The 21,863-nt window shown below is 34.4% G+C and overlaps 1 protein-coding gene across 1 annotated transcript in view; it reads left to right on the top strand.

Annotated features, from left to right (window-relative positions):
* The window catches only part of LOC127852181 (actin-binding protein WASF3-like), a 28,476-nt gene extending 24,862 nt beyond the window's left edge, over positions 1-3,614 (top strand). The window contains exons 7-8 of the mRNA XM_052386056.1: positions 349-536; positions 882-3,614. Coding sequence (XP_052242016.1) covers positions 349-536; positions 882-995 — 302 coding nt within the window. The 3' untranslated portion in view covers positions 996-3,614. The remainder of the gene's footprint in view (positions 1-348; positions 537-881) is intronic.
* The last annotated feature ends 18,249 nt before the right edge of the window (positions 3,615-21,863 follow it).

The raw sequence follows: 21,863 nt of genomic DNA, 5'->3' as shown, positions 1-21,863 counted from the left end.
TGCATTTAAGTATATTATGAGCCATGCTGTAGGAAAATCAGGCTGCACACGCTAGTCAGGCACGACTTTTTCAGCTTTTATTTATGTTTTTGTTTATAACATGTTTCTTTTAAACAAAAATCCAGGGCAAAAGTGAACTCCCTGATAAGTCTGTACAGACTGCACAGGCTAATCTGGGAAACACTTAGCGCACATGCATTAAGCCCCATTTCCCCAGAGTGCAGCTCAAAGGTGTTGAGTACGCATAGAAGCTATCACCAGTATTCCCTTGTATCCAAACTGCTAAACATTGTTAGTATAGAAGCACCAATGAAATTAACAATAATCATTTTATTCAATTCTACATAGGAAATAAAAAATTGAACAAGACAGAAGTACAAAAAAGGGACACCACTCCGCGAGATAGGTTTGACGTTCATGCTGTGATGACGAAAGCCTTCGACATGCGACGAAAGGCGATGGAAGACAGCGAGTCTGAGGAGGAGGACGAGGATGATGGTGAAAGTCTGGGATTAGTCAGCAGACATATACTTCATGTAAGCCTCGTTGTTATTTGTATCTGTGAAATGTTTCTTTGCTATCTTTTGTAATAAAAGTTATAACACATTATAAGAAGCAAATGAGGTGTCAATATATAAAAGTAATGACAAATATAAAAAACAAGTATGTAAAATCTTTCCTTTTGGGGAAAAATATTGTCATTTGTGTTATCATTGCATTAATACAAAGATAATGATAATTGCTGGGTTAAGATCAGTTGTAAGAGAAAATTGCATTTTTTGAATTTAATATTTTGTGGAGATATGGCCTTTTTAGGGCTACAACAGAAGAAGTATAAACAAAACCTGCACAATATTATACTTTCCTGTTATCCATTTCAGAAATACTTCTATAGCATTGAACTTGGTGAAGTTCATGGCAAACATTGTCAGGGAAAACCCAAGAGGGTATCCACTGGGGCTATACCTGAATTCCGAACCCAGCGTGATTCTTAAGTGGCGAACGACACAAACATAGTCATAGAGTAGTAGGCATTGCAAGGCAGTGCATGTGATGATAATGACAAGTGTGTGAATTGAACTGGTAATTTTGCTAGATGAGGATACATCTAAAGGAGATTATTAACTTTCAGTCTGTGAACTTAACGTATTTTTTAATAAATTTTGATTTGCCTTTTTTTTACATTTCAAAGAATTTGATTGAGTCAGTTATTAAAATTTTAACATAATAAGATAAAAATAATTTTGAGGCTTTGATTGAAAAAGTACTTAATGTTTCTTTATCAGAAAGGACAGTTTTGCACTCAACCAACAAACATTATTAACCTTGATAAGGCAATTAGCAGATTATTTACAATATTTTGATTGTTTCTTCTGAAATGTGTTGGTGTACAAATATTCAGCGTGGGATCTTGTGATATACAGATCTAAGTGTCTTCCCAAGTGAGCAAGCAGGCATTCAGGAAGTAATTATCATGATGGCTTCTTAATGGCCATTCATGTTTGCATTTAACAGTGTTGACTGGGAGTGTTCCACAGTAAATATGCAGTTCAATTGTGTAAGATAGGAGAATGTTGGAGTTTGTTTTGAATCTTATTGCTAGCTTTTTATAAGTTTATTTTTATAATATCCAGTTTGTTTTAGTTAGACGAAGTGAAATAGTGAAAGTTATTTAAACCTGATGGTTTAATGCCTCTGGTATCTGTGCATCAATTTTTATTCTTCTGTATAAAGTACCGGAAACGGCACTCTTCAAATCAGGGAAAAACTAAAAAATTCCCTATATCTGGTAAAAAAAATCCCCATTGAAGGTTTCCACCCAAAAAAATACATATATTTATTTTTTGTAAGTAAAATGCAACATGTAGTTAATAACCCTAAACAGCTCTATGGCTTGTACTTAAGTAATTGTTAGCAACAAGTTAAATACGCCAATTTTCCAATCTGAAGACTTCACGATGTGAATTTTTCCAGTTTCAGGTATTTTTGCAATTATTTTTCCCAATTTGGATGGTACTGGTACTTTTCCCAATGTGGAAAAAAATCACTGATGTGAGATCCATATAGTGATTGGATTGTTCTTTTGTTAGTCAGTCTGCTAGTCCATTAGGATGTACTCCAAACACACTTTTTATATGACATCAATAATGCTACCTTCAAAGCTTTTATACTTGCATGGATGTTTTCTTTGAACACTTTCAGCACACCCATCGAATCTGACCTAATTTTAACCTTGACATTGACCTATCATGGACTTAATTCAATGGGCCAATATATGAATACTGTCAAGGCTTCCACTAGGGGCATCAGTGTTTATGTAATGCAGCAGTTTGCTTGTATTAACCCTTTACCAATTAGTTACGTATACATATTTTCACACATTTGTAGTCCCTTAGAAAGTTATATTTAATTTAAGACCTTTTCTTACTAGATTCAATTTTTCAAGACTTGATCTCCAAAACCTTAGATACTGATGAGCAGCAAACAGCATAAAACCTGAACAGACTGCGAGGTTCAGTTTTTCCCTGTTTGCACATAGCCATTTTTACTTTGCTTCAAAGTGGGAAAGGGTTAAGATGCACATTTATTGTTATGAATTGTGTAAACTGATTATCTGTGTAACTTTTCTATAGGACATTTGATACATTTTTTACCAATTATAAGAGCTACACGGAACTTTGTTGTATTTATTGTCTGCACAGTTATGTGTTTTTTTTGTGATTTTTTTGCTTTGTTATGGTGTATTTTTCATGGACGTGCAATATAATAGGGACTGTTGCTAAACAGACTTTATATTACCTCTAATGTAACTGTTTGCTAGAACCTAGACAAATGTACATAAGCAATTGTATGTCTTTATGTAGTTCATTGACACTTATGGTTGCAAAATAATTTGTACCTAAACGTGTTATTATACATAATTCAATAATTCAATATTTTAGGGCCTTACGGAGATTTTGGTGAAAGGTTATTGTGTTCAGTAAAAAGAATTTTAATTCTCCTTTATTGTTTATGTAAAAAGGTGAAAAGGGTAATTATAATTAAAATCTATCAAAACCCACTGTGATCAAAGATCTTGAGTCAGGTAAAAGGTATGACTAAATTGTGTAGCTTTAAACAATAAACTGTGTAAATGCATAGGATTAAAATGTTCCTATGGGCTTGCATATGCATGAAGTGTCATCCCAGATTAGCCTGTGCAGTCTGCACAGGCTAATCAGGGAGGACACTTTCCGCTTTTATGGAGTTTCGTTGAAAAGGACAGGCAAAAGAAAGATGCCATTAAATGAACATGAGCCTTTCTATAGGACGACCCTTTCTACCTTTATGGATATTTTTGTTTTAAGAAGTATTTTCTAAATGAAAATCCAGTCTGGTATGAAACTTTATACCTATGCCAAAAGTACGGTTTACTGATAGACTGGCTGAAAATAGGTGATTAGGAACTTATGTTATCATAGATATTGATGAAATGAATACAGTCTGTTTTTCAATAATGTATCATAACATAATTTAGTGTACAATGCTTAGAGGGATTTATTTTATATCACTATATTATTCTTACTTGGAAATGACAATGTTATTGTATTTCTTTATATACAGGTAATAAGTATGACTATTAGGGCTGTCACGATTCACCGGTATACCGGTATATCGCGGTGCATGTCGTGAAAAAAATCGCACCGCGGTACGACGTTGCCGCACCGGTTTTTTTAATATTATTATATTAGCACAGATATAAATACATTACATAATTATTTTGATATAGATATCGTTTTGAAAACTGAAGAAGCGATTCAAAAGGGCTAAATAAATAATTCGTTAATATCCAGGTCCAGCAAGCGCTTCCACTGGTAGATGTTTAACTTTCACGTTTAAAATACGGCGATGTATGGGTCCGTACCTTTTTTGGAATTAGGGACAGATTTGGGATTTCCTTTTGCAATTTAGTTCATAATTATCCAAAAAATGTTTATTTTATTTCTTATTTTCTTTCTTTAGTATATCGATCGTTCAAAGCATGGCACTTCCGAATCATGTTATCTTAAGATTCTGAATAAGTCGAGGGAGAGTCAGAACGCTACGGATTTTCAATACTGGGCCTGCTGACTCCGCATTTTAAACATGCCCTTGAAGCGTTCGATTTACACAGACCACAGTCACAGCTATTGTAAACAACATGGCGGACATTTTAGAAAAAGACGCGAATAACAATAACAATAGCAATGACTACTTCTATCAAGTTTGTTACAGTTTCTTTTACAGTTTCTAGTCATACTATGATACCAGTGTTTTCTGATTATTGAGCTTAATAAAGTTTGTGAAACTTGTTATTCTGCTGTTTTCTTCACAGATACATATTCTGTAAAATATCGCGGTACGTACCGCGATACAGTGTTGCCGTACCACGATATACCGCGGTACGCTCACGGCGTATCGTGACAGCCCTAATGACTATAGTAACAGGTATTGCTCTAATATGGCAGTATAAAAAAATAACAGCAACATGTAAACTGTGTATCACATAATGGTAGTAGGAAGTTATTCAATGTAGCCACTCTCATATATATTACGCCCTGTTCTTGGATAACGGCCCTTGGATTTGCGTTAAGTGTTGTCCCAGGTTATCCTTTGCAGTCTGCAGGAGGCTAATCAGGGAGGACGCTTTCCGCTTAAACTGGAGTGTCTTTAAAAAACAAAAGACTTCCTTAAAACAAAACATACCATTAAAGTGGAAAGTGTTGTCCATGATAAGCCTGTGCAGACTGCACAGGCTAATCTGGGATGACACTTTACGCACATGAATAAATCCCAGTTTTCTCAGAACAAGGCTCTATTTATCTTGCATATTGATGTACATTCTTGACATTAATTCATTAAATTTTGTTATTTTGCACAATTTTAAACATTAATTTTGATGTATGAATATTCATTTATGTGCGGAAGTGAAAATTTGGAGAAGAAACAATAGTTTGCTCGAGGAAATTGAGTGAAAGTTATGTAGTTTGTACCAAAGTGTTTAATGAAATATTTTAAAAAAGTCGATTCTTCAGATATTTTGTAATCAAAATGATTAAGAAATTGTAAAAGGTAAATAACATTAATTAATAAACCTTTTATATTCTTCTGTTTTACAACTCCTCTTAACTTGACTGTAGTATTTTCTTCATTTTATATACCATGACATTTAATACATATAAGTTCACCCATTAAAGTGTACAGTAAACGCTAACAAAGGCATTGGCATCATTCAATGATTAAAGTGAGCCCTCATATTTCATTTTCCTCATGTCAATACAAAAAATTAGCTTCAGACAAATATTTGTTCTTGTTGCATGTCACCTTCAGTGTATCAGTACTAGATAGATAGGAAGTAGATAAAACAAATGTAGTGTTCACCCTTGTAAATAAGAGGTATTTATATTGAAATGTATACCCTTGACATGGTCACATGTAACTTGTCAATTGTACAAATTGTTTTACATGGTATATAATAAATATGGGCCGTGCTCTGTGAAAAGGGGGGTTTAATGCATGTGCGTAAAGTGTCTTCCCAGATTAGCCTTTGCAGTCCACACAGGCTAATCAGGGACGACACTTTCCGCCTAAACTTGATTTTTGCTAAGAAGAGACTTTCTCGAATCAAAAAAATATCATAAAGCGGAAAGTATCATCCCTGATTAGCCTGTGCAGACTGCACAGGCTAATCAGGGATGACACTTTACGCTCATGCATTAAACCCCCCCTTTAACAGAGAACGGCCCATATGTAATGTTCAACCATAAAATCTTCACCTGTATTGGTATTTTGGACGTCTCTGTCCAATGTTTCTTTTATTTCATATTTGTCTTCTTATTTGTAATGTGAATCTTAACATGTACAAGTGTGAATGAGTGAGTTTGAATTACTATACGGTTAGAATTACAACTTAATTAGTAATCCCATCAAATGTAGAACATACTGTTATGTGATTGTTTCTTGCCACTTATGTGAATAGATCTGATAATTTGAAGTTTAATTTAATATATTTTCTTGGTTGTTGTTTTTTTTAGGAATGTAATGGTGCATTTAAGAATCTCTTGTTTTCAAAGTTTACCATTAAAATAATCATATTTAAAAAAGATTTATAGAAATGTTATCTGAATGCCATTTGATAGTGAACCTGGTGGTATTTTGTATACAAAGTAACATTTTCCTGATAATTGATAATGATCGTTCCTATATTCCTAAATTGATCTATGATGTAAGGGTTTACACTCGGCAAACATCAGTAAAATTGTACATTTTTTTTAGCTTGGCTGTTTTTCGGAGAAAACCCAAGGTATTGTCATAGGCCTGCTCACCCGCAATGCTGGAACCTTAACATTGGCTCTAAAATCAGTGCTTCCACCTACAACTTTGAATGAAATTTCATATGTAGCTGCATCCGTGATGAGTTCTACACACAACACCCATTTTTGGGTCACATGGTCAAAGGTCACTGTGACCTAAAAAAAATTCTTCTGGACAAGCTTTCATTTATTCAAAACTGCACCCACAGCCGAGCGTTGGCACCCACTATGTGGTGCTCTTGTTTCATTTTTAGGCTGAATGAAGCCTTTTAAGATTGTGTTTCGTACAGATTAAGTAATATAAAGTTTCTTTGAGATTTAAGTGTGAACATTTGGTTTGTGCTATTGTAGTTGATGGTGCGAAATGTATTCTGACGTTTTGATTTGTTAACAGTTTTGTAAATGTTTAAGTAATTTTTACAGACATAAATTATTTAATACATTGTGTGTGTATTTTGTTGTGTCAAAAAGTGCATGAGTTTGTTATAATATTAGTTTTTAGACAGTGTTGTGCTAAGTACGGGAACTTTTGATATCAGTTTTATACGCTAGCTGAACATTTTGTATGAATTAAAAAATTTGCAAGTGTAAAATACGGTTATGCAATAATTGTTGAAATAGGCGATATCAGTAGATTTAGGAAAAGCCTGTAAGCTTTTTATTTAACTATTGGAGTAGTGCTTTTTCTAACACGAGAAAACTTTTGATTGTTCGACAGGTGTTGTTATAATGTTTCAACAGCGGATCATTTGATGTAAAGCAAAATCTTGTTAGAAACTAAATGGATATTTATTATTACAAATTTAAAGTACTTGATACTTATTATTTGGATAGTCCTTTATACGAAATATACTTTGGACAACATAATTCAATGGATTGTTGAAAATAAAGGTGCATTGTCAAATAACTAAACACTGTTGGCTATCTTGTGTTGGTACACATAAACAAATATGTGTTGTTGTTTTTTTATGTATATGTGATGTATTAAAACATTCACATTTGAGCCACATCCTGGAAAAATAGGGCTTAATGCTATGTGTGTAGTGTTGTCTCAGATTAGCCTGTGCAAAACAAACAGGCTAATCATAGAAGACATTTCCGCTTTAATGGCATTTTTTTGTTTAAAAGAATTCATTTATTAGCAAAAAGTGCCAGTGCGTGTTGTCTCTGATTGGCCTGTGCAATTTTCAAAGGCTTATCTGATATGACACTTTACAAATGCGTACAGCCCAGTTTTCCCAATACAGTGCCCTTTTTTGTATCAAGAAGAATGCATGCACGCCACCAGACACATTGTGGTTGTTGTTCTTTATTTTCCTTTTGCCTGGTACTCTAGCTACCAGACAGATGTGGTTGCTGTTGTTTATGTTCCTTTTGCATGGTACTCTGACTCATTTAGCTCCTCTATTCTGTGTATGTATTATTTATCTATTATTAATATATGATGAGCAATAAAGCATAGCCGGCTTATTTACTGTTTAGTTCTTATTTCAGCTTGATACCATGTTCTGAAGTGCAAAATGTGTGTTTTTCTTATCAATCACTCAGATGGACATTTCTATCTTAGCAAAGGTGGCCATGCACTGCAGGTCCTCCAGTATGAATTGAGATCCTTGAAATGAGTCTTTTTAGCCCAGAGATAGCGCCTGAGGCCATTGTGTCTCCGTATCTTGGCTTAAAGTTGGCTGATATATGTCTGTCCACTACCCTTCAACCTTGGGAAGCCCTGTCCAGAGTTTACACTCCCCTAGCTCTTCAGGTTATAGACTAGAGGCACTGAAACAACCACACCACCTGAAGGAATAAGCCCTGTAGAAGCTTTGTGTGTTTATTATTTACTATCATTTAGTATCCGGTTGGCTCAGTTGAAAATGCGCTTGACTTGCTGGGCTGTCATTCTAAGGCATGTGTGTTCAAACCACAAAGGGTCACTTAACTTGTGTGGGGATTTTTAATGAAAAATCTTATACAGCCATTTTGCACCTTCTTCTGATTCGGTTATTATAATTTTCAGTAAAGGCCATTGATTTATTGGTATACGTTGGCTATTGTAGCATTGTTAATAACCTCTGTAGGCCCTCTAGCTGCTAAGATTCTTTATGCATTGATGAATCGTTATTTTCGCAAACAGCAAAATGCGATAATGCTAACAATTACATGAGGCTTTTTATAAGGCTCTATTATATATTTTTATAAATTAAAATATACACAGATTATAATATAAATTACAAATATAGATTTGTGCTGATTTGTTTCGTCATCATAATATCTTGCACTAAGTAATTTAAAAATCAACCCCTGTTTGACAAAGATCTGCACTTGACAAAGTGTTGATTAATGATTTCCACAGATTTCAGAGTTTGAATTGTGACTTTGACCTTAGATCCGACCGACCGTTTGGATGTTCAAATATTATGCCTGTTTTTAAACCAATATCTTTCAGAAGGCTCTCAGAACAGAAGCGGACGGCGAAGTCCATCCATATTTAAGGCGGAGGTGGAGGAGGCAGTGTGAAGTCTGAAGGCAGGATACTCTTCGGAACCGGACAATGTCCCTTCCACGCTGATAAAGCTCGGCGGCGAGGCAACAACTGCAGTATTGAAGGCACTATGCCAGAAGATCTTGTAGGAGAAGTGGCCCAAAGATTCGACCGTCTCTGGTCACCCACCAACCGAAAAAGGGTAAACTCAAACTTTGCGAGAATAACTGCACCATCCGCCAAATCAGTCATACCAGCTAAGTTCTTCGAAGCAGTATCCTCAGCCGCTTGGAAAGTAAGGCCGGGGAACTGCTGGCGAAAAGCAGGCTGTATTCAGAGCTGGACGGAGAACAGTTGAAATGATCTTTAAATGAAGAGTCATAATTGAATAACAGCTGCAACAAAACATGAGTTATCCCACAATTTAATCATCGACTTAAAAAAATACTTTCGACCGCGTGTTGCATGATGGCCTATGTCAGATTCTGAGAGAATTCAGCAGGGCTGGTGCACATCATCCAGGAACTTTACTGAAACGTCAGTAGCGCAGATCTTCAAAATGGACAGAGTGACTTCTTCGGGACATAAGTAGGAGTCCGTCAGGAATGTCTGCTTTCCATCGGCCTTATTAACATTTTCCCTCAGAAGGTAATGCAGGGAACCATTCAAAACAATCACACCTCTCCAATCTGAGATTTTCTGATGGTATATGTCGAGGCCGTCGAAATGAAAGCTAGATGGAAATGTGAAGATTGGACGTCACGCACAAGGAAGGGCTACTCTCAGCAGCCAACAACAGACCTGATTGACGGATGATCTCTGTGTGGCTGTCCAATTCCTGCACTGACCAGACTGGTCTAGGGAATGATGATGGTGATTCTTCTATTACCCTCATTGCTCTGCTAATTAAGATCATTAAGCCCCGGTAATGATAGCGTACTCCTAGCAACTATGAACAGTTTAGGGGCACCAAAGTTGCCCGCGTTTGTGATTATCTTGAGTGTTTAATATTCTACGCACCAGTTCAACAAAACCCTTTGTTTTTCTTAATAGTAGCAACTTACCACAATATTATCATGTCTCGTCGATTGAATCTTTAAGGATGGCTTAACGTATGTGTCTTGTCTACTACATTTGTTTTTTTTTTGCTTCGTTGTTTGGCAATTGGTTTCAGAAATAAAGGACCGCATTGTATAATAGTTTCTTTAAGCAGATGAAGGAGTTCACGCGCTCCTTAGCATTCTACCTTTCAATACCAAACAATGTTGTTTAAACCTAACATTTACATATTGTTAAGCATTCAAAATTCTTAAATACATGTTCCTTTGCTAGCAATATTAATATCTTTGTTCCTTGATTAATTTAGTAAAAATAATCGTTATGGATTATATACACAAATAAATCTTTTTACAATGAACGTATTGTAACGCATGTATTCATATCGTATAATTATAAGCGTACCGGATACTTGAACACTCACTATTTATGTGAATTTTTGACAAAAACTATAACTATCAATATAAGAAATTAATTACCACTATTTTTTTCTATAATAGGCATTTTTGGTTCAATAAATAAATCGTGGCTGTACCGTCGCTAGTACCATATTTGCATTAATTCTCGGAGTATTTTAAAGTTGCTCCTAGTTGTGACTTTTTTAAATCCTGATATTATTGGACGGCATCTAACAGTAAAACAAAGCACTAATATAAAGACTGAAATTGTGCCATCTTTCCATTATAAAAATTTCTTGTAAATAACGAAATATTAACATAATGACAAAAAGATGGAACTGTTTTTTTTAAATTCGCTGCTTTTATGGTCTTGTCAATCCCCATTTGAACAAATTGATAGATGATACATGCCAGCATTGGTTTTCTGCAATGCTTTCTTCAAGATTTCATGGACAAGCAGAAAGCAATTTACTGGGTGATTTTGCTTGTTGAGTGCACTCTTACATCCGTGTAGTTACTTGATATATGAAACTTATTTTTTTGCAAATCTATATAAGGAAACGTTAGTTTATGACAGTACTGTAATCATACAATTGCATGTCATAGTTTTCATAGATATTGCAACTTTAGTACGTTTTGAATTGCTTATGTGAATCTCGTTGTATATTTATAAAGGGAACTTCTGTTCTGATGTTAAATTAGTTTTTTCTGCTCTTAGAAAATATTTTGAGAAAATATTGAAACTCAGTAAAAACGATTACATTGCATTAAATTGCCATTGGCATGTTATTTTTTAGCAACAAAATTCAACACCGGTGGTAATTGCTTTTAACCTTGTATGAAATACCACATATTGGACACAATAGGCAATATCGGTCGTTAGCATGGTAAACGTACTGAAGATGATGCTGCTGCCACTTATGATGATATTGCAGATGACGAGAGTGTCTGCTTTAATCTTAATGGTCTAAGTTATGACCTGTGACTTCGACTCACAACAAGATTAAAAATATGCCACGACAATGCTTTTGGAAGAAACAAACACTATTTTTCAAATGAGCAGGGACGTATTAAGTACTAGACAACAAGGCTGAAGCCCTGGACCCCCGATTTTTAAGAGGCCCCAACGGTAGGCCAATATCCCAATGTATTATCTTTCTTTTTTACGCCATTTAACGACTCAATCGGGATTGCAGTATAAATTGTCTGTGTGATTTGACCAGTCTCCCGATGTATATCCAATTGTAACCATTTAGTTTGCTTTGATTAACTGTACTATCAATGTTTTTTCTGTGTTGTTTACCCATTCAGAACGATTAGTTTCTCTGTTTATCATACGAATTGCCGTATGGTCATGACAACATTTGGGCAGTTTAGTTCGCTTTGATTTACTATGCTATCTTGTTGCACCATTGGCTGGCATCTTAAGATATGTAGCACAACATTGCTTCTTTGTGTTATTGGGCCTCAAATGTATATCCAATAGTAGCGGAGCCAATCACTGGCTGGCTTCCTTATGTTGTTAACACCGTGTCACAGTTCTCAAGCTCAATTTACCTTATGTTTATAACATGCACAATTTTGTTCACGCACCATTCCTCGATAAGTCTTCGGACAGATTACCACACTAACTTACAAGATATTTCGTTGACTTATCGGATTACTGACACGAGCCACAAGGATATTTCACTATTGGTAAATATTCTACAACTCGGATCACAGACACGATTGACAGGTTAAATATATAGAATTTTCTAGTATGTCTATCGCTTTGTGATAGGTGTGTTAAGGTGAATTAATACAATAGTTATACATTGTTTAACTTGTTTTGCTATGCATATATAATGTAACTGTCAACTGTGTACACATGCACGTTTTCTGATCTTTGTAGTTGTAGTATCAAGTTTGATTTTCAATATACAGAAGGGGACCAGAGGGAAGGGGGGCCCGTAGCATGTACAGCCTTGGGCAAAAAAAAAACGCTTAAGCCGGCTCTGGAAATGAGCCAACTAAAGTAGAAAATTTCGGGAATTACGCCACAAAACTTGAATAATTGAAAACTATTAGAGGATTATATAACAGCTCACAAAGATAGAAGTAAAACAGTTCAATTTATTAAAAGTTAGATCTACAACTAAAATCCGGACATTCCTACAAATACGAAACAGTCTGTCTTAAATGATATGTTCATTATGAAATCTGACATCCAGTTTTCAATTCAGTTGTGAATGTTCATAATATCATTTGAGTCAAACAGATAAAATTAAACATCAAACAGCATCTTTATATATGTGTCCACTTTTTGTGATAAAAATCTGCATAGACAACACAACTGCAGGAAAGACTGCTAAACAAGTAGTTAATCATCACATAATCCGTTTAATAACATATCTACGGTGTGGTAAGAAAGATCCTTGATATATAACACTGATGAACTAACGCATAAATGAAACTCCTATTAAGTCAATATATATGAAGCAAGAAACTAAAACAAAAAAAGCAATACTGAAAGAAAAATCAATAAATATGTGATAATTCAATAATTGTACAATGAAATAATCAAGAAGCCACGCAATATAACAGTATAAATTTATCAAGCAACCGATTAAAGGACTAATATTATTTTGTACCAACACACTTTTTTTAAACACAACAGTACTGAGTGTGGAGTGCTTGCGACATATGATTGTGAAGTATAATATAAAGCTCCTGCAATGAACACATATTTTCTTTGAAAGATGTTTCTCAATATATATTTGCAATCTTTTCTCGCAGATGAAGTGTGAAACAAACAAGTTGAATGGGTAGCTTGTCAGTATTTTCTGCCAATGTTTATATATAATAATGAGCAAATAGAAATGCTTCAATCATACAACTATCTCAGCATTGTATTATCAAGTGGTGAATCGTTAATACAAACTACTCAAACGTTATTATATGAAAGTTTAAAGGCAACGGGGTCGCTTTTTTCAATCATCAACACATGCATGTTCCTGTTAAAATAATGGTGTATTTTTTAATTCGTAGTTACTTCAATTCTGTGTTATGCGTGAGAGGTTTTGGGCTTTCCAAATGATAAGAATATTGAAAGATTTCATTGAATACATTCTAAACGAATAGTTGTTGTCAAAATGAGTACTACTTATTCAGCATTATACGAGGGACTAGGGCGATACCGTTATATATAAACCGCTATGTACGAATTATAAAATAGGTTATACAATTGTATACTGTTGAGCAAACTTATTGTATATTATAAAGAACACTATGTTATATGAGAAACGGTGCAAAAATATAAGACGATGTAACAATTAGATAACCAAAGAACGGGACTTGCTTCAAAATACTGTTTTTTAATATGTTTGGTTGTATCAAGATTCAGTATTTATTCTTATATTTAAAACTAGTCGCATTGATTTGTACATAGGTTTGTGGCAAACTTATTTTATTGTAATAAGTTCATTTAATTTATACAAAGAATTTGAACATCGATTTGAAGTATCTGATTACCTACCATAATCAAAAACTTTGATTGAAGAATAAAAAATATAAAAACTAAGACATTTGTCCCATATGTTAAAACTAGAATATGGGAGACATATCAGGGTGCAGAATCAACGGGGTTTTCATGGGTTTACACACGGGCTGGACAGAATGTAATCACACCGTTAAGAACTTTATTTTTGCAAATATCTCTAGTTATTAAAATACATTTGCAAAAATCTGTATTGTGTAAAAGGAAGTTTTTCTTGCAGTTTGTGCCCATATCTTAAGGTATAAGAATAAATCATTGAATACGTCTAAAATCGTTGACGAAATTTCATACGCAGAATTAAAGCCTGTCTTATATGCACTAGTTGAAATTCTTAAGAACAATTGTTTTAAATAGTTATTTAAAATAAAGCACCACAAATCGTCGCGTTGAAATCCGACAAAGTTTAAATGGGGAACCCCACAAAGTCACGTGATCTTGCACCCTGATATACATATTCTTAAAATGAACGTTAATGTTGTATATGAAGCAAAAATTATATCGAAGACGAGTATCATTTTGTAATTGTATAAATTATACCGATATTAGAAAAAAGTTTACCGACAAATTCTATTAAAACCAACCTAGTAACCAACCTAGTATGCATACATCTATACTTTTGTTAACAAATACTCAAGTTCTAACTAATATCGCGTTACTACGGAATACCGTTAGGCCATCTTGGTTACACATTAAAATCCAGAGGATGAGAATGCGAAAACGCGATAGTACGATTGCGACAATACGATGACGACAGTGCGACAATACGATTGCGACAATGCGATTGTGCGATAGCGAGAATGCGAGAACGCGATAGTACGATGACGACAATGCGACAGTGCGACAATACGATGGCGAGAGTGCGATAGTACGATGGCGACAATGCGATAGTCATATCGTACTGTCGCCATCGTATGTATGTCCTTACTGCTTATATAGTGTCAGTTTCGTATAAATAACGATGAACTGGATTTTTTTCAAATTGTAGGATTATTTTGTTTCTGTTTTGTTCTGATGATTATTTTCATGAAGTGCATTCAGAGATTTGGTGTCATTCAAAAATGTAATGATAAATAAATTGTATAGGATGAACCTATACATCCATTATGTATATTACTCTTCCAAACCATTTGAAAGTCGTTCACTGTCAGAGACGTGACGTGATGATTCTACGCGTTCATTTTTGAAAGGTTGTATGTATATTGAACAAACACGTAAGTTAAAATTGTGTCGTTACTCTTGTTTGAGTATTAGAGAACAAATTTTATATACGGCCTAACGATTTTATGGAGTCTTCAGTTTGTTATTTGCCTTGCTGTTCGAGGACACTTTACTGTAACTAAGTATCACATTTCTAATTCGTTGTGTCTTTGCCCGATTCACCAACACTGTCTTAAGGTTCTTGAGATTTCTCGTTTGCTGAATTTGATGTTTCGCATTGCTGGTCTTGTGCGGAAGGCTCAGATGTCAGCGTCTGATTAAGCGTTATTTGATGTGTCTGGTCTTCAGGCGTGAGAGCTGTATCGCGAAAAGAATTCGGATCGTCTGACTGCGAAGGGGTCGGATTTTGCGAAAGAGACGATGTTAGGTTTGTTAAGGTTTTCTAGTTGTGCAGATGTCCTAGAATCGAGGTTTTCTTCCGTAAGTTTTACTTGTTTAGGTTCAGTTTCGTCTTCTTGAAAAGGAGGCGCTTTGATGTGAGTAACGGTTGAAGGTAGATTTATTACTCTTCTTCTCTTTTGAAGTAATTGTAAGTCGGTCCAGGTACTTGGCAATGTTCCAGATGTTAATTGTGTGGAATGTCGACCCAGGCCGGGAGTCTGCACATTATGATGAGAGAGTACCTGTTTGGGCGTTGTTTGGTCGCTTACACTAGATGGCCGTGGAAAAAAATAGATTGCGCCGGTATTCATCACCAGCAAGTCCTAAATCTGTGTTTGGACCCATCAGGGCTCTTACAGCTGTTGTCAGGCGAACCCAAGTATCCTCAATCATGTCGGTATTTGTTAGATCATACGTATCAAGATCTTGAAGCATCCTTGGCACGACGACACCTTCTCTAATGATAGGAATGAACCGTTCACTCCTTGTGACTACAGAAGTGCAGGTTTGAGTACAATTAATGGCCAAATATACAACACGTGAAATTATACTATCTTGAACACTTTTAGCGTAGAAAATGTTAGAAGTGATACGTTTAGGTAAACGCTTAAGGAAAATAGTACCACTTCGACGTTTAAGAAAAAAAAATACGTTTTTAATAAATCATTATATGTCAAAAGACAATTGCATAGAATAAATTCAACCTGGGCATGTGTCGTCTGTCAATCGTTGTATGAATTTGTTGATTGGACTCTGAAGAAACGATTTTGACATGACGATGATCACTCTTCGGCACCTAATAACGAAAGCAAGAGAACTTAATATCCAAATATAAAAAAATCATTAATACAAAAAGTGATATCAGTGACACATGTATCTGTCAGAACAATTGCAAGTAGTGTGATCAATAACAAAACGGATACAGGATAGGGACCTGCAAATATTTGTTTCGCAAATTAACAGGCTATTTATTGCTACAACTCTAATAACATGGTTATTCAAAACGTTCCAACAACAATTCTCGCCACTCGCAGTTTGATAATGCGTAGTTCATCAGCCTATACATTCATCAGGAGTTCTGATAAAAACAAGTAACAAAGACTTGATGTTTAGGTTGATTCATCGTCCGTCGTTAAGCGTCACACTTTACCTAGTGAAAGCTAACGACGCTTCAACTATTGTCAAATCTTCATGAAAGTTGGTGAGAACATATCTAAATGATATCGAAACAGGTCTATGTCGTGTCAAAAACTGTCACTGTTAAATTGAAGGAAAAGCTTGTGAACACTCTGGAAGTTTATTGTTTTCCCTTCACCTTACACAAGTTGCGAAAAAAGATTTATTACATAATAAATAATATAATAATAATACATAATCGCGGTCGGAAATGGTATTAATGGCTCCGGTTCATTTAAAAACATGGCCACTATAGATTATATTGTTTTCCTGTAAATTGAATAGATAAAAACTTGGATATAAGCAGCTTTAAGAGTGGATTTTATATGCTCAGAACAGTTTAGTAACTTTTGGTCCTGATTTTAAAATCCATTATACAGAACCATTGTATTATAACGACTACATACATAACATGTATTGATTGTGGCAACACAATTTTTTCGATAAATATTTTATATCAGAGTTTATATATCAGCTGGATATAAAAGCTGCATTTCATATTCATGTTTAAAGCGATCCTTATCATATGGGTATGTTAACAAGTTTTGAAGTACTATTACTGATATGATTTCCAAATAGACAGCTGAAAATAAATGTCCTTGATGTATACTAACCTTCTCTCTATTTGGTACGCATTGTTGATGTTTTCGGAAGCACCCGGTAGATCATCCCGACCTGGGACGTAAAGTCGAAGTCCCCCTCTACCTTCTAGCTCCTCTATCAAGCGTTGTACGCAACGCTTGTCCTCTGGGTCGTCTTGATTATAGCACACGAAAGCGTCGTAATCGTACAATGCACTGTAGTCGGCTTTAAGATAATAGGGCAAATTATAAGAATGTTCGGAATGAACAACACACCATAACAACAAAATAACCATACTAGGCATGACCATTCATGACACTTTCATATATACCGGTAGCTCCCTTGCGTACAAGACACCACAGTGTAGTAAGTATGTAAAATGAAACTAATGCAGCTTGTTTAAAAAGTATTTTATTTTTATGGGTTAATCAATACCAACACTCACTCAAAAATTCACCATTTTACAACACGACTTTGAATCAGGACTATAAATTAAATTACTTGTTTAAAACATAGTTTGCTGCAAGAAGCAACCTAAAGAGAGACGCAAACGGTCACTAATTCCTAATTCCTACGGTCAATGATCGTACTAACGAATGCAACAATATTGTCTAATTACATGATTAATCATTGTACATGCGTTGTTGTTGGTGATACAAATTGACTGTCATTTAGAATTGTTATATCTATAAAGAATACTACAATCTTCCCGGTTAATATAATTAGGTGATCGATCTATATTAAAGAAATTGAAGTATTTTATTGAATTGTTTTTAAAATGCTGTAGATAAGAAATAAACACGTTAATGTACACCTGCATTTTAGCAGTGTGGGATATTATTGCGACAAACGCTAGCTATAAAGTGTTACATTATAATACTTTTCATTATATTTTAATTTTAAGGTTCCATACACACGCCGGGCTAACCAACTTATGAATCCCCAATAGGGATACGCTTAAAATCATAAGTCGTACTTCCTGGCATACATAAATTGACAGGAAAACTGTTAAAATAGAGCCTGAAGATGTGAGTCGTTTTATTTTGTAACATATATTGCTCTCTTCTCGGAGACCTTTTCTCCCAAAAAGCTCAATGCTATTCGACCGCACACTCATTTATATATGGTAAATGTGTTCTTAATATACATTATTCTTTTGAATCCGTCCTGAAAACGCTCTCCTTGTGCTAACCAAGATAGACAATTTGGGTAGCATTTCGCATTTTCATCGAAATTCTTACTCGTAATAGTCGAATATTGTATGCATTTTGTCATATTTCAATACTTAACATTGTCAGCTACATCAAAATTCTCTCCTTTGTCGCAAATCGTTTTGGAACGGTCACAATTAATCAAAATATTATAGGGATACATAAGTGGTATTGGGATACATAAGTTGTATTGGTAGTCAGCATATCTCTCGTTCGTGTGAATTACTTGCAAGTAAAAAGTAGATGAGAAAGAGGTTCTCCTTGTTTAACACCAAGAGAAACGTCTAAGAAGTCGGAATAAGACATATCATGTGTGTTTTTATACATGTTTTAACATTTGCATAAAAACTTTTTATCATTGTAATCATTTTGCTACTAAGACCTGATTAAATCAATTTTAGCCATAAATCTTCGTGGATAAATGTATATATGCCTTTTCGTAATCAATGAACGCACAATATAATTTATTTTTCTGCAAAAGAACATTTTGTATAATACTGTGTAATATAAATATACAATCAGTTGTACTTCATTCATCTCTAAAACCGAATTTACGTGGATTGAAAACAATTTTTGTTCTCACCAACAGTTGATTCTGTTCCTGAAATATAATGAAAGTATTTGTGAAATGATATTTATAAGGGTAATTCCTGTTAATTTGAAGGATCCTTTTTGTCACCTTTTTTAAATATTGGTATGACTGAACCTTTGCCCCAAGAATCTGTATTTAAATTACGACTGAACATGTCATTGAATATTTTTGTGAGATATGGTGAGATAAAATCTTTTGGATCAATAAAGAAATTAGCTACATCGTTGCAAGTCAAAGCTTTTATGACGCTTCATGTTAGATATCGTTTTTCTTATTTTGTCAACAGTTAAAGCATAATCGAGCATTTCAATGGAAGGCGACAAATTAAGGTTTTTATAGTCATTGGCATTAAATGTACTGCTCTGTACAGTATTCGATGAATGTTTAAAACGGTTTAAAATTTCATTCATGTTGATATCATTATTCTTGGGAGCACTTTGCTTTTTATATTTATTTATATATCGCCAGAAATCTTTTGAATTAGTTTTGCTCAACTTTGTTAGTGTATTTTTTTCTTTATTGCAATATACGCGTTTTGTCTCCCTTTAATACGGAAATATTAATGTATGACATGTAAAAATCTAATCCTGTTCGCGTCACATGGATTAGGTTTAAATATTATTTTACAGTTATCAAACTCGTTTGTGTTTAGTCTACATGCCTATTTGAACCACACACAATTCTTATCACATTAGATTTTTCTGTTATTATTACATGTGTGTATAGTTTTACCGTTAATCTGAAAAGAAATGTCAAAAATAGTATTCGATAGAGCATCGATACAGTTATCCAGATTGTCACGGTCCGATAACAATGTATTTGTTATTTCATCAAAAATGTACCTTTAATCTTCTAAAGTATTATTTAACAAATCTTAAGTTATTTTGTTTTACAAACTACAGTCATTCATGCAATTCCGGTCGTCCTTTTGCATTTTCGCGGCAAATTCAACAATTGCATTAGACAGATTTCTCTTTTTGCGTGGGATGAAAGATAATTCTTTTATCTACAATTTAAGTTCTGTTTGAATGAAATCAAGCAAGTATAAGTATGTAAATTACGCATTTAAAAACGCACCCAACGTATCCAATTCCGATCCAAGTCAATCAATTCCGACACTCATATCTATTTATAGATGTGTATAGATGTGCGCAATCAGGGATCATCTCAAAGAGGTTTTTGACTGTCACTTTTGACAGATTGTGTACAAAGAAGATACAAAAGTATACAGTCATAGTTACACAATGTGGGGTGCAAATTAAAAAAAAGATCAAGTAAAAGTGTTACAGTTTTATTTCTAACAACTCAACAGCCTTGTTGACATAACACTTTCAATGCCGGGTAATTTTAATTCAGTCAAGTCCATAGACACAATAATCCAAATATTAAAATTCAGCATTGAAACGTTAAAAAAACATAGACATATATATATAGTTAAAAGACATGAAGAACCAGCATGTTCATCATATTATCACATATTGTGTAGACAAATCTGGAGTACATATTTTGCACACAAAAGCAGTACCTGTGCATACGAATAACATGGTGCAAAAAGAGATCATAATATGAAATAAAGTGTAAATAGTATGCTCTTAACAGCAGTACCTCTGCATAACATTTAGCAAAAAAGTACGGAATCCGGATAGGGCCAAGTTGAGTGTCGCGTGTCGACCTTCGAGGTCGACAATAATTTGATATACTCTGACTCTATTTGCTATATTATTTGTGATATATCCCTTGTATCCTGTACGTTCAAATAAACTTAAATAAAACATATTTTCGTTTCTTAAGGGCTGTTGTATATCCCCGCAAAACTAAGTTCAAAGCATATATACTGGGAATCACTCGCTTTGGTTATTTGTTGGTCAGTGCATCAAATGTTATTAGTGGTGTGGGCGTAAAAGTCACGTTTAGGAAAAACTCAAGTTTAATCTACTAAATTCACAAAAAAATGTAAACGCCTATTTATTTATAATGAGATGCAACAATGTGGGAAATTGGATCATACTAGTGATATAAAAGTTTGTTATCGAATAGGCTTAAACATGGCAATTGATAAACGGTGAATCCGCTATTCATGCGCTAGACAAACCCTGAATACGCCAAGTATACTAAATAAATACGCGGACCATAGGTTAAGTACGGTAATCCATGTGCTCGACATAATCTAATAGGGAGGTATACCGTTCTTCAAACGTTTTAAAAACGCGATGTTGAGGTACATATAAAGTATGCCAATCTTTTGTAATATACATGAAGGTGCTTGGTCATGTGTTTTTAACATACGTATATGGTATAAGGTTTTGTAACATACGTCGTAGGTTGCGTGTTCTATTTGCTGGTTAAACGCGTCACATATACAAATCACAAATAGGGTCAATTTCACTATTGGCTTTGTACAGTGTTTTCAAGGTGCTAGTTACTTGAGGTGAGTTGAAATATCATGCCAATAGAGATCACAAAGTCAAAGGTCAAAGTCGCATAGGGTTTAAACATGGAATTTGTTTCCGGACATTATTAAGAGAATGATTGACGAAAGAAATATCATCTTTATTGTTATTTAAGTTTATTTTGGCTATAGTAAGGTACCTATTAAGTACACAAGCTCAAATGTCAAGGTACCTAGGGTCATTAACATGAAATGCGTCTCCAATATTACCTCTTTACTAAGGTAAATATTATTTTATTTTGTATAGGATAGTAAATCATGCGAGGCAAAGACCCTTCAATTTTAGGTAAACAGATCAAAGGTGAAGATCACAGGAGCTTGTGATCTGAAAAAAACAACACATTTCGCACAATGAGATATTAATTGCACGTTAGGGTATATATATGTTTTTCAAATATCTCTTGTTTATGTGCTCATCTGTGCTACTTAAAAAGGTATGAGCTTAAGAGCAAAA

This window comes from Dreissena polymorpha, chromosome 12 (assembly GCF_020536995.1).
Source record: "Dreissena polymorpha isolate Duluth1 chromosome 12, UMN_Dpol_1.0, whole genome shotgun sequence".
In the NCBI taxonomy this organism is placed as follows: Eukaryota; Metazoa; Mollusca; class Bivalvia; order Myida; family Dreissenidae; genus Dreissena; species Dreissena polymorpha.
The sequence above is the reverse complement of the archived record's forward strand: the minus strand, read 5'-3'. Positions and strand labels throughout refer to the sequence as shown.